The sequence below is a fragment of the Agelaius tricolor genome, unplaced genomic scaffold, assembly GCF_023055355.1.
Source record: "Agelaius tricolor isolate 1412-34295 unplaced genomic scaffold, bAgeTri1.0.p SCAF_26, whole genome shotgun sequence".
NCBI lineage: Eukaryota > Metazoa > Chordata > Aves > Passeriformes > Icteridae > Agelaius > Agelaius tricolor.
This window is the reverse complement of record NW_027269286.1, coordinates 5,950,916-5,964,085: the sequence shown is the minus strand read 5'-3', so window position 1 is coordinate 5,964,085 and position 13,170 is coordinate 5,950,916. Positions and strand designations below refer to the sequence as shown.

Here is a 13,170-nt window from a genome sequence, read left to right as displayed (position 1 = left end):
AGTTTAGATGATGTTTCGTAACCAGATGAAGAAAATCTTTAAAATCATTTAATTAGATTGAAGGCCAAAAGATAAGCTCTTGTGATAAGCAAAACATGTTCACTGTTCATTTACCTTCCAATTGATTTTCCTTCTTCCTTGGCAGACTTGTCATTTTTTCTGTAGTTTTTACTGCTCTTAAGGAACCATTGCCTCATGTTCTACATTTTTATGATAGAAAGATTCAAGAGGAAGCAAGTTTATCTATGTATGAGAAAACACTGTTTCTGCCTAATGTCCAGCAATACCAGCTATAAGGGATGATTTTCTTCCTTTCAAGTCACTACAACTGGAGAATTTATTTCTTGATTTATTACTTCCTTCAAATGTAATTTATTTAGGTTGTTCAGGTGTTCATTCAGAAACACGCTAAATTTAAATTTTATCTTTTTGGGTGTGAATGATATCTTTACAAAAATAAATCAGTGAACTCAAACATTTACAGTTTTTAAAGATCTGTCAGTTTTGTAATTTGTATGCTTTACACTAGTAAACATGCAGTTATTATTGGCATTAAGGTCACCATATTAATTTTTGTTTGGAAAGCAGCAAGCATCACTGTGCATTTATTGGGCTGTGTTATACTGTGTTTAGTGGAAATTGACTCCTCTGCCTACAAGATGCACCTTTGGAAACAAAACTGCTTCACTGATAATTAACATTTTAATCAGATGTGCTGTAAAGCCATTGTGTCTAAAAGGCCATGTCCTGTGCTTTTCTAGAGCTTGGTGTCTTGCCTCTTCATTTCAAGTAGAAATTTTTGAGTGCTAAATCTGAATTAAATGGAACACTCCATCTACATCAACATACAGAAGCTTTAAATTACATAGGGATGAGCTTGACAAGATGTCCTCAACCAGTGACCTTCTGAGAGTCTTTCCCAAAGAGAATTGAAGGTCACCTATTGTTATCTGTGTGATAGAGACTTGATTGCACATTGATTTGAAGCTGGGTAGATTTTTCTGTCTTCATGTCTTTATAATGCTCTTAAAACTGTTATTTGCACTCTCTTACTGTACTGTAATGCCAAAAGAAAGGTCACAGAAATTTATGTTTTTACATTTCAATATCTAAGAGAAGGTTATGGGTTAGCAGAGGTGGATGAAAAGCTTTTTTCATCCCTCAGCTGAGTAAGCTGTGAGATTCTGCACTCATTTGGGTTGGGTTTGGTCTTTTTTAAGAGCAAGGGCTTTTTTTCAATCTGATCATTAGGTTTTTGCAGTGAAATTTGTGTTCAAAATTCGGTTTTAGTATCTTCTCTTCAGCTGTTTGATTTTCAGCATTTCAATATCTTCTGTAGCATACAGCACCCTATGAACTTCAGTTCCTATGAGCTATTAGTTCAGCACCCACTGAACTAATAGTTCAGTGTCCTTGAGCAAAAATAGAGTAAGAAGAACTTAATCCAGAAGAGTGCATCTGTTTTGCCTTATAGATTGTTTACATCTGACCCTTGATAATAGTTGGTTCATAGTTGCAGATTTTTAGACTTCGCTTTCAGTGTGTGCTGGTCTGAACTTTTTATTCTTGTTTTCTTTTTGTAGATTACAGATAGAAGAATCTTCTAAACCTGTAAGGTTATCACAGCAGCTGGACAAAGCTGTAACCACGAACTATAAACCAGTGGCTAATCATCAGTATAATGTAAGTAGCTTTTAGTATTTTCCTTTCTTCAGGAGGAATTTGGCTTAGGACTCCAGGACTGCTCTGCTGCTGTCCAGCAGCTCTTTTGCTCACAGTTAGCCACTGTCTTTGTCAATGCTCTATGTCACCTGATTTCTCCTTGATTTTGTCTTCTGGGGATCTTCTTTCAGTCTCAAGACCAGTATCACCCTTGGGGCTAAGGTCTGCCAGTTGTAACTGTCTTGTGTTATCTGATGGAGGGCAGACCACCTTCACCCAACCCTTTTTAGTGGCTTTATTACATTCTTCCTCTAATCTTTTTTTTTAATGTAATTTTGACATTTGTGGATGAAAGGCAGTTCTGGCTTTGTGCTATGAGATGTGGAAACGCTCTTTTGAGCCAAATAACTTATCATCTGCAGGAGAGTAAAGGACTTGCAAAGAATCATTAGTTTCCAGTCCTTTGGAGGAATTGGCAACAAGTAGAAAAGAGTAACAGCTGATAATTTTTCTCAGTTTCCTACCTTCACAGTACATGTTATTGGCATCATTGGCTTTGTCAATATTACACCCACACTGCTGTTCCAGATCAGTTGATGTACATATAAACTATAACGTCCTTTTCCTTAAAGATACTCTTTGAGTATGTTGAATGTGAGTAACATTAAGTCATACTGAAAATGAATCACTGTGTTAGTCATTTAAACTTTCACACTTTTTATTAAGATTTTATTTACATAAAACAAGTGACAATATACTGGATGATATTTAAGCATTATTATGAAAGTCAGTCTATTGCCACAGAACCAGAAATAATAATTTTTGTCTCATGGGTCTATTTTGTAGTAGTTACTGTTCAAAGTCTGCTCTTTACATGGATGATCATACCAATAACAGCTGAGGGAATGCCATTTAACCAAAACAGTCACACTGATGTGTCCTACTGTGCAGATGCAGTTTTACATCAGTATATTGTTTTATGATGCTGCTGGTGTTCTTCTTTAATTTTGGAATGATATTTGGTGGGGTAAAGCTTCTCTTTTTAGTGGGATGCTGTTCCATTTCCCTGACACCAGCATAATTATGGCAGTATGACTACAGCCTAGAGATAATCTTTATATCTTTATTCCAGCTGCAAACTGCAGGTCACCATATCATTATGGCAATTTAAATCTTGTGTGAGATTGAGGGGGTATAACTAGGCCTGTTAAAAGTGATGATGCTCTTGTGTCCTAATTATTATATTTTTATTGGTTACATAGCTGTCCATGGTCATGGAAATCCATCAGCAGTGTGTTTAGTTTTCATGTTTACCCTAAAGGTGTTCTGATGGGAAAAATCTTGTAAGACATTCTTGTACTTGAGTCACTAGATGTTGCCTTGACTCTAAAGGCCGAGGCATGACTACTTTCTACAAAATCTTTCTATTCATTAAGTCTTTTATTAAGGTTCAGGTTAAATGGCTGAAAGGGTATATAACTGGGAGAAAAAGTCCATGAATTTTTAAAACCTCTTGGTTGAATTTTTCTGCTGTTTTCAAGCAGCAACTGCTTTCTTAGACCCTGCTGCTTTGCATGTAATTGTATGGTGCTGTGTTGGGGACAAGACTTTCACGAGAAAGAAATAAAAATGTAGAAATTGTCATATATGTTAATACAGTCATCATCTGGGCAGTTTCTGCGGGAAGAATGAGTATCTACTAAGGAAGAGAGAAAGGGTTAGCATTTCTTGAAGGAAAGAATATAAAATGGGGCTTAATTGTGGCTGCTTTGTGTACCTATAAATGCACGTACAGCAGGAAGGAGGAGGGAAATAAATTACATGTGGATGGGAAATAGTAATAGCTTGTTTGAATTCAAGGACTGGGAAAGTGATTAGATTATTTTTGCAAGAAATTATATTACACCTATATTTTTATTTGAAGAAATTGCAATTCCATTACAATATATGCTAAGGTTGTAACTTAGCTTTTCTTCTCTGGGGAAAAGACCTCCATTATATCTATAAATATTAAATGTGTTTGCAAAGTTGCAAGGTTAATATTTTTGAAGCTGGAACTTTTCTGTGACTTAATTGTTTTTCACAATACAGCAGAAAGTTTCTTCAGTGCTTCTGGCTAGCCCTTCAGAGGCTTCTTTTAGTGGTTTCTTGGTGGTCCTCTCTTCCCAATGTCCTGTACTGAAGAGGTTGGTACCCATGCTCTAGGAGACAAGAAAACCTTTAGGACTACTTTAGAGTATCTTTAGATGAAGCTTTGGATTTATTCTAACTTCTCTATGACTTTTATATTCGCTGTCTACCAAAGCAGTTACATCAGCTTCAGTATTAATGATACTTTCAAGAAGGCAATTTTAGCAGCTTTTCAGCAAGCTTAGCAACATCCTGGGAAGGTAAACAAAGAGAAATTGATTTCAGTATAAAGTCTTCTGGGGATAAACTCACAACTTCTGTGCTAAACAGCTTGTTCTAAAATGGTCCTTCCTTGAAATCAAATAGTATTTGAATACTTTTAAATTAAAAATACCACAGAACTTTAAAGACATCTAATTAGTTTACAATGTAGGTGCATTCTATTACATGACTATTAAAAAGTGCTTTAAGCCTACTACATAAAAGATCCTGTTTGCAAAGAAAACAGGAAGGAAAAAAGTGAAAGGCTGCATTGTAAATTGCTGTGAGCAGTGTATTCACAAGGCCAAAAAGAAGAAATCAGCAACAGAAGACACCAGGCTTTTTTTTTTTTTTTAGCACTTCTCAATGTGCTCTTCTATCAGACAACAGTGGAAACTGTTGCTGAAGTTAGAGGAAAATGCTAGAGTATTGCTAATTAGAGAGTGGGCAACTGGGGCATCAGCGGCTAGTAACTTTTCAATAAAGGGAGGGTTTGATACACAGTTTTTTATGTGAGTTGATTTTATACATTAATGAATTAAGACTATTAGAATATTCACATGGAATTTTTTTAGTAATTGTCTGTTGGACTTCCAGAAGAAGCAAATGTTTTGACATGCTATTGTTTAAGAGAAGGCCAGTGTCATGGGTTTATGTTCTTCTCATGTCTGTGGTGCAGCAGTTCTGCTGTGGATCCTGGCAACCAAGATGATGTACTGTCAAGCTGCCTTGCTTGATGTTACAGTTTGCTATGTTGCAAAGCTATTAATGTTTAGAAGATTTATTCTTCTTTAAATGCACTGGCTAAAGAGTTAAATAATTACACTAAACTGTATTTACTGGATAAAAATCAATTGCGTGATGGGTTTGTGTGGTGAGATTGTAGCTTTTATAACACTGCATGGAGTTAGAAAAGCAGACAACTATTTAGTTGTGCACACCCATTTTAGTTTAAAGCAGAAGTAAGAGACTTCAAGCTACAGGTTGGAAACAATTGCTCTGCATCCAGTTTAAAGATGTATATCCATTTCAGAATGTGAAGAAGGTAGTTAGCTGGCTGGAGACCTGGGAGCCACAGCAAAGGTGGCAATATTCTTTAGTCACTTTGGGACAGCTACCAAGAGACAGGCTATTTTCACTCTGAGAGTAGGAGGGAGTTAGCTGGCAAGGATACATAGGAAAAACATGAATTGGGCCATAAAACCAATCTTTCTTCTTTAAAATAAGATCTTTAGTATCTAGTAGATCTGTGCATTTTCATTTATATGCTTTTCATCTGAAGGTCTTCCTTTTGAGAGTCAGATTTGAGCCATCAGAAGCAGAACGACTGCCATACAGAATTATCTCATTTACAGCCAGGCGCGTGTCCCTTATTGATCACATGCATCTTTTCTGCTGTACATTGTGCTGCTATGGATTCACCCACGCAGTTTGCCTGAAAGCACTTGATGATTACATGACTTACACCACCTTCTGGATCACTTCTGTTGGTTCCAAGGAGCTGGCTGGTTTTCTGTTTCAGGGTGGTGTTGGGGGTGGGTGATGTGGGGTGATGTGCTGGCAGGTGTCGCGGTTGGTGCTCTTTGGTGACTGGGGTTTGTTTGGGGTATGCTGGTCTGTGCTTCTGATGATGAATCAGAGGATGTATTTTTGGAGGCGATAAAAGTTTCTGTGAAGATACATAGTCATCTGGTGCAGATTATAATGGTTAAGTAATTTTTAATGTACAGTTTGAAGTAGGATGATGTGTGGCAACAAGGGGCCTCTGTCTGCTTAGAAGGTTTGATTTTTTGGGACTAGTGCAACTTCATGTGTGCTACTCTGGTTTCTCCTGAAGAGAAACCATCCAGATCCTCAAAGTGTGTCTTTGAAGATTGGTTGTATATTGAATAGAGTTTATGCCTTGACTACTGCTTCTGGAGAAAATAAGGCAGTGTCCAAGGCCCATTGGGAACATTCTTTGGGCAGGTGCTTGTTATGATTGTGGATGTAGCCATGTTAGTCTGTGGATTTTCCCAAGCATGGCACTTTGGAGGTTGTTTGGCATTTGTCAATGTACCTCAGAAGCTGGTACCAACAGAGGTGGAGCGAGAATACAGTCTCAGTTTGGATTCTTATATTATTATTAGGGGTTTTTTTCTGGGTTTGGGCACCTGCAGGCTCTGTTTCCACTTTTTTTCTTTTTCTCTGGTTAAAGCAGATAATCTGAGAAGCTTATGGTGCTGAGGACAAAATGCTTAGTTTATGCTCACAAAAGAATATTTGAATGTTCAAAAGAAAACTTTCCAGATGAAAAACACTCAGTCATTGAACAGTGTTTTGTTAAATAGAAGAGGTTTTTGTAGCTTTATGTTCAGCACTGGGAATTATACAGCATTACATGTGAATGTCTTTAAAACATGTTTTGTAACAGATTGAATATGAGAAGAAGAAGAAAGAAGATGGAAAAAGAGCTCGAGCTGATAAACAACAAGTGTTGGACATGCTTTTTTCAGCCTTTGAGAAACATCAGTATTACAACATTAAAGACCTGGTGGACATAACCAAACAGCCAGTGGTATGTACTGCAAGTCTTAAATACAACCATTTTCAGTAGTTACTGCTGTGTGTATTTTACATATCTAGAAAATAGTTTAATATGTATTATATGCCTTAGAAACTCCTCTCTAAATATGTTTTACAACAAACTGAAATCATCAAGTTTTAAATTCAGCATTGTAGGACAGTGTAGGATACCAAACATTGTAGTGAGTGTGCTTTTTCTTTACAGAGACGGTTTAAATAACCTAAATGGTCTCTTTCTTATTTAGGTTTCCTTTAATACTAGGAACCAACTTCTGTAATGCTCTCATGTCTCCCCTGCTACTTCTGTCCTCACTGAAGCCTAGTTATCTTGGCAGCAGCAGCTTATGTTAGTCTATGGTCAGCCTTTCCCTCAGCTTCTGAACTGTATTTTGGCACAGCAACAGGGGTTGCTCTTTTTCTATATTTCATGAAATTTGTATTAAATGAAAGGATTGTGCATATTAGAAGCTCAGGCATCATAAGCTCAGGCTCAATACCTCCAAAATCACTGGATTTCCTTTACAAATAGGGTAATTTTTAGGTTAAGAGTTTAGGTGGTTGATATTTAGGATTTATTTGGGGTTTTCTTTTAAAGGTGTTTTGATACACAGACAAGAAAAGCACCAAGACATCTGCATATGTGATGGTTTTGTTGTCTTGCAGTGCCTGTCAGCCTCTTCATGTACGAACCATAACTTTCCAGTTCTTTCCCTTCTTTCTGTGTTAAAGCTTTCCTTGAGCAGACCAGGCAAGAGTGGCAGGGTGACAGTGACATGCGAAGGACCTTCAGTGGTTTTGATGTTTTTCACTGCCAACTTCAGTATCTATCCTCCACCCAGCTGCAGATTTCAGAAGACTTAAGGGGACTTAATTATGTTTGAGTCTAAATGGAGCAACAATGTCACAGGTTGTTAGAGCTAAGGCAGAAGAACAGTAACAGCTGGATTATGGAAAAAATACTCTGTAAAAAAATTGAAGATGCTTACTAGTTTTGCTCACTTCACATTTAGAATGAAGTGTACCTCTGTCAGAGCCTTTGTATAGGTGAACAATCTGTTTGGTTAGAAGCTGCACAAAGATGTTACCCAAGTAAAATCCATGTAGGTTCACTGTGTTCTAGTGCCTTGAAAGAAACTTGAAAGTTGAGTAACATATCCATGTCTTCCATTCATTTATCTCATGAGTCAGCTCCATTTCTCTGCAGCAGAGAAGGTGTGTGGGTCATGGGAGCTGAGAAGGAGGAAGGAATAGGAGGAAGGTATGGAGGAAGTGGCAAGAAAATTTTTAGTGGGTTTTATTTTTGGTGAGAGAAGTGTGGCAGTCACTATCTCGATCACTTTGAATGCAAGTCGGTACAGATTTATCTCATCTACCATGATGTCAGCTTGCAGTAGACTCCCACTTAAGCCACTGGAGAACTTGAAGTTACAAATAAATAAAGGTATTTTTCTTATGTAATGGTAAATGTAAATAGTAAATTAAACCCTTGCTACAGAATATGTTGCATGTTACACAAGAAGTTGCTGCCATCTTTATTTGTGCCATGAAATCACAAAACAAGTATTTTCTGAATGTAAATTACTGCTATATTAGGGAAACCTGGATTTATTTGTTTTTCATTCTAATGCAAAATAATATTTTGCAGTAGTAGGCAAATATTTTGCCACCTACCCAGATGTAAGTACTGAATGCTCCCTGGAACTATTGCAGTAATTCCAGACTTGGGCTTCATGGCTGAGAACATAATGCTATCTGTGAGAAATCAAATCTTTGTGAAGAATGGAAGCAGGATGGAGCCAGTGGCCTAAGAACTGTATTTTTAAAAAATTGAGTAGATTGTTTGGATTTTTTCTTCTATTTTAGCTTTAACTAATGGTTATCCTAAATACAACAGAGTTTGTTTCCTCCTCAAAGTTTCAGAAGGATTTTTAGAGCTTTTAAGTTAACTCCTCAGAAATTTTTATCCCATAATTCCATGATAACATCTCACCTTATATGGAAAAAATCATGAGGAAAGGTAGAACAGAGCAGATGATGATTTAAATATATGAACAGATCACCTACAGATGAGTTTCTGTGCTAGAATTATGTGTTCATAAACACACAGGATCCCTTTCTGAGAAAAAATTGTGGCTCCCTGATTAGCAATCACCAGGCTCTAAAATTCAGTATTTGGCATCACTGGGAGTAGTGTGGGTTTCTCTGCATGGTACAGTGTCAGAGCACTATACTTCAAGATACGTAGGCCAGCCTGGTGCACTGCAGACCCATGTGGGGAATCCTGGTTTCTAGAAGGAGAATTGATCCTGCAGGAAAAATGATAGCATCCCCTGAACTCATCTCTTCAAGCCACTTGTTCTCAGGTACAGCACAGCACAGTGGGATTATCCATGTATCGTAATTGTCTAAAAACTCCAGCAGTTCCGTGTTGTCTGTGCACACACAGTGATGTTCAACAATTGTCTAAAAACTCCAGCAGTTCAGTTTGTCTGTGCACACACAATGATGTTTTGGGGTTAATGCTCTCAGCTGCCCTCCCTAACACCTCTCCTGCCTGGTTACCCCCTGCAGCAGAGATGGTAAGTAAGTGGCAAATCCTCAGCTGCTGCAGTTCACTGTTCCAGCTTGAAGTGCTGTGTCACAGACCTTACCTTGCTATTTGGTTTGGGTTGGTTTTGTTCCATTTTGTTACACTCTTGGAGTTTTGCCCTGAGAGAAACAGAACTGCCTGGGTAATTAGGTCTGAAAAGTAATTGAAATTAAAAATAGGCTTCATGTAGCTGGGTGGGTGGGTTTGGGTGGGTGCTGTGGAAAGTCCAGCCATAGTGGTTTTACTCTGCCTGAGCCCAGCAGCAGCATCACACCTTGTGACCCAGCTTCCCAGGCAGACTAGATCTGCCAGCTCAGGATCTGAACATCAGTGTATCTCATGGCACTGCGTGCAATTATGTGGGATTTTTTCGAATTCTCTGTCCATGTGATCTGGAGCAGAGTTTAACCTTGCGGCCAGGTGTTTCTCCCACCCACTCTGCCATGTTCTGAAGTGTCTGTCGGTGACACTGCCTCGTGTGCAGGCGGTGGGTATGCAGGTGTGCACATCTGCACACACCCATGCAGGAATGGCTGTTTCACCTGCTCCCAGCACCTTTTGCACCGTGCGTGATGCATGGCTGCCGTAGCGAGCGTGTGTCCCGGGTACCTGAAGGGAACAATGACGGCATCTCTGCAACAGACGAGGTGTGCGAGGGAACGGCGGCGATCTGCTGCTGCCACCTGCTGGGGTTTGCATTCTGCGCCCCAGAAGGCTGAGGAGCCATCCCTGCACAGTGAACTGCTCTGCTCAAAGGAAACACCCTAGACCCTAAGAAGCTGGGTCATATGCACACCCCTGACAGTCACCAGTCTTACGTGTTGGGCTGCTTTGCATACTTTTGATGTGTGGAGAGGGAGAGTAAGGATAAATTTTACTAAAATACACTTATTTTACTGACTGAGAACATATTTTTTGTTCATGTATTTCCTAGCTTTTCCATTTAGCAAAAAGGGAAAGAGTGTAAGGAATACTTAGACAATCAGCCTTTCTTATTTTCCTGTGTCTTCAACATGTATTTGTTGGTTTTAATGGCTTGGAGTACGTTGATAATTAGTGGAACTGCAGATGCAGAAAATACAAGCATTCCAACAACTCCAGTTCAATATAAGCACTCCAACAGGATTAAATTGCTCAAACTCGAGCAATTATGAATTTAATGTGGGGATTCTTAAACTGTGGTCTGTAGTTGCCATGACAATCCACTCATCTCAGTCCCAATTAATAATTAAACAAACAAGCAGGCTCTTGTGACTCTTATGAAAATTACTGGTGTTTATTATAAAGAGCGAAGGAGGGCAATATCAGTGAGTTGTGTTTTGTCAAAGATTATTATACTACTGGTATAATAGCTCTACTTGTTTTGGTTTTTTTCTTTCTCTTCCAAGTCTTAATATTTTAAGGTATTAGAAAATTCTCAGACATACACTCAGCTCTCTAAAACTGAGGCCATAATAAAATGCTTAAAGCTTTGCAAAATGGCATGAAAACCAACAGCTTGAGGCTTTGACAAAGTTTGAATGAGGCAAGGATTTTCAAGATAATCCCAGCCCAAGCAGGAAGAAAGGTCAAGAGCTTTTAGCTCAATTGGAGGAATTCCAGCAGGAGGAAGATGTGTGACATAATAGTTCCCAAGAGATGCAGGTAACAACTTCATTTCAGCAGCCCCTGGAGTACTTGCCTCTCAGAGGGAGTGCCTGGAAGTCATCACCTCTGGGGCTCGGGTGCTCCCTGCTGCATCCCTTGGGGCTTGTGCTAATCCCTGCTGGTGCCTGAGGGTTGAAGTCTATCCCAGAGTCCTTCCCACACCAGTTAGTGCCCATCAGCCAGCCAGGCTCTCTGCCCCTTAGGAACTGAGTCCATGCAATTGAGCAGGTGTGCAGGAACTATGGCAATTGCCTGCCTGTTTAATTTGAACTTTTGTTTCCTTTCAGATATATTTGAAAGAAATTTTGAGAGAAATAGGCATCTACAACGTGAAGGGGACACACAAAAACACATGGGAGCTGAAGCCGGAATACAGACATTACCAAGGAGAAGAAAAGAGTGATTAACAAAAATATTTATGATGTAAGAGTGATTGCACTGAGGGATCTGTAGTGTTCACAGAGAGGACTGAGCACAGTGCAATTCTGCAAGGATAAAGATAAATTAAAGCAGCTGATACTTTGTAATTTTCTGTAGCTTTTTTCCCCAAGGAATATTTCTTGTATGTTTCCATATATGATTTGTGTTTTAACAGGAAAAGTTTATAGAATAAATTTGTATTAGATTTACCTTTATTAGAAATCTTCTGAGTTCTCCTCTTAATTTTTCTTTGTAGCTTTGTGGCTTTTCTAAGTCTTGATAACTTTGATGGAAAATGTGTCTTAGAGGAAACCATAACTTTGTGGGTTTGCATTCCAGTGTAACCAGGTAAATACCCTTGGTTCTGCTGGGATCTGTCAGGGCTTTTTCTGGAAGTCTGCAAATGTGCACAGCTCCTCTGTGCAGGGTTTGTGTGGAATGGACATGCTGCTCCTCCTGGTATCAGGCTTTAGGAAGAACAGTCACAACCATGCTGCTCATCACAATCCTTAGATTCCCTGGGAACAAACCAATGCAGTTAAAAACCCATAAAGTCAGTGGGAAGATGTCAGTTCCCTCCATGTGATTACTGAGAAAAAAATGACGTGTCTGTTAGGTACAAGAAGGAATAGTTTTCTCTTTTGTTTGGTTTTTATGCTGATACCTATGTTCTGTTTAAGCATATCAATAAAAGTATTGTTTTAATTTGTACCACACAATATTGACTTATATCACATTGTGATTTAGGTGGCATAAGTCTGAAGTGTTTTTTCAAAGCATGTTTTTATTGCTGGCTTTGCCACTGGGTTCCTCTGTGGTTTGGCAAAGATTGCTAAATGTGTCTGTGTCTCTATTCCCCCATTTTTAAAATGCACACTGAAAAGGTTATTCCTTCTGCATCCTTTTTAGGAGGGAGCAGGGAAGGAACTATTTAATTATATTCTCAAAGCTTTGATGTTAAAGTAAGAGCAAAGAACACAGAGTGGAGATACCTCATTATTATACCTGTAAATTAAGCAGGTGAGGTTTGATAGCTCAGCTTTTACGTTCTCATGTCCTTCAGGTGTATGAATCATTGCTGCTCACCCTGATGACACAGGAGGTCTGTGTGAGAGGCAAATATTCCATTACTGGTCCACTTGGAAGCCATGAAAGGCTTTGGGAGTGGTAAAGTGCTTTCAGAGGTTTGTAAAAGAGCTCTTATAGGTGACACAATTTTGCTCAATTCATTTTTTTCTAGAGTTGTGTAGGTGTCTGTCTACAGCTACACTTGGGGCTGTGCTCAGCATCCTATGGCATTAAGTGCCCAGTTCCCAGGAGAGGGACTGCTGAAAGTTTTGAAGAGCAGCTCGCATTCCAGGGGGGTGTGTGCTTTCATAAATACTGCCACTGACTCGTGTCTCCTCGGGCTCTACAGCAGGGCCCAGCTGGCAGATGGCTGCAGGAGCCATCTGAGGATGCTGAGGAACGCAGGAAGCCAGCCTTTGTGCCTTGCTGTGGAACATGATGTGCTCCCGGGCAGTAGCCAGGGCCTGCTCACACTGCTGTCCTCCTCGTACGGCTCGAGTCCTCTGTGGACTTGCGTTCAGGGATGTGTAGGAGAGAGCTCTTGCCTTTCACAAGCTGGGCTCCTCTGTGGGATCCACGTCCTGTTTCAGCAGGTGAAGCTGAAGCACCCAGCAAGTCTAGGTAAGCTTCTCCCTTGTATTGCCCCTCACATGGTCCTCCAAAACCATGGAGGGGGATGCCATGCAATCCTGGTTAAGTAGTGGTGTAATTCCTTACCATAGGTAAAAATGACTGTGACATTGCAGAGGGAAATGGATACCTTGAGTGGAATCCCCAGTAGGAGTAGTTTATCAGGAAAGTTTTGGATGTGCTTGTATTTCTGATTT

General features: G+C 39.4%; 1 protein-coding gene across 1 annotated transcript in view; it reads left to right on the top strand.

Moving 5' to 3' along the window:
• The window catches only part of GTF2F2 (general transcription factor IIF subunit 2), a 79,065-nt gene extending 67,071 nt beyond the window's left edge, over window positions 1-11,994 (top strand). Inside the window, exons 7-9 of the mRNA XM_071448470.1 lie at window positions 1,584-1,683; window positions 6,467-6,610; window positions 11,143-11,994. Of these exons, the coding sequence (XP_071304571.1) occupies window positions 1,584-1,683; window positions 6,467-6,610; window positions 11,143-11,262 (364 nt within the window). The 3' untranslated portion in view covers window positions 11,263-11,994. The remainder of the gene's footprint in view (window positions 1-1,583; window positions 1,684-6,466; window positions 6,611-11,142) is intronic.
• Window positions 11,995-13,170: the final 1,176 nt, after the last annotated feature.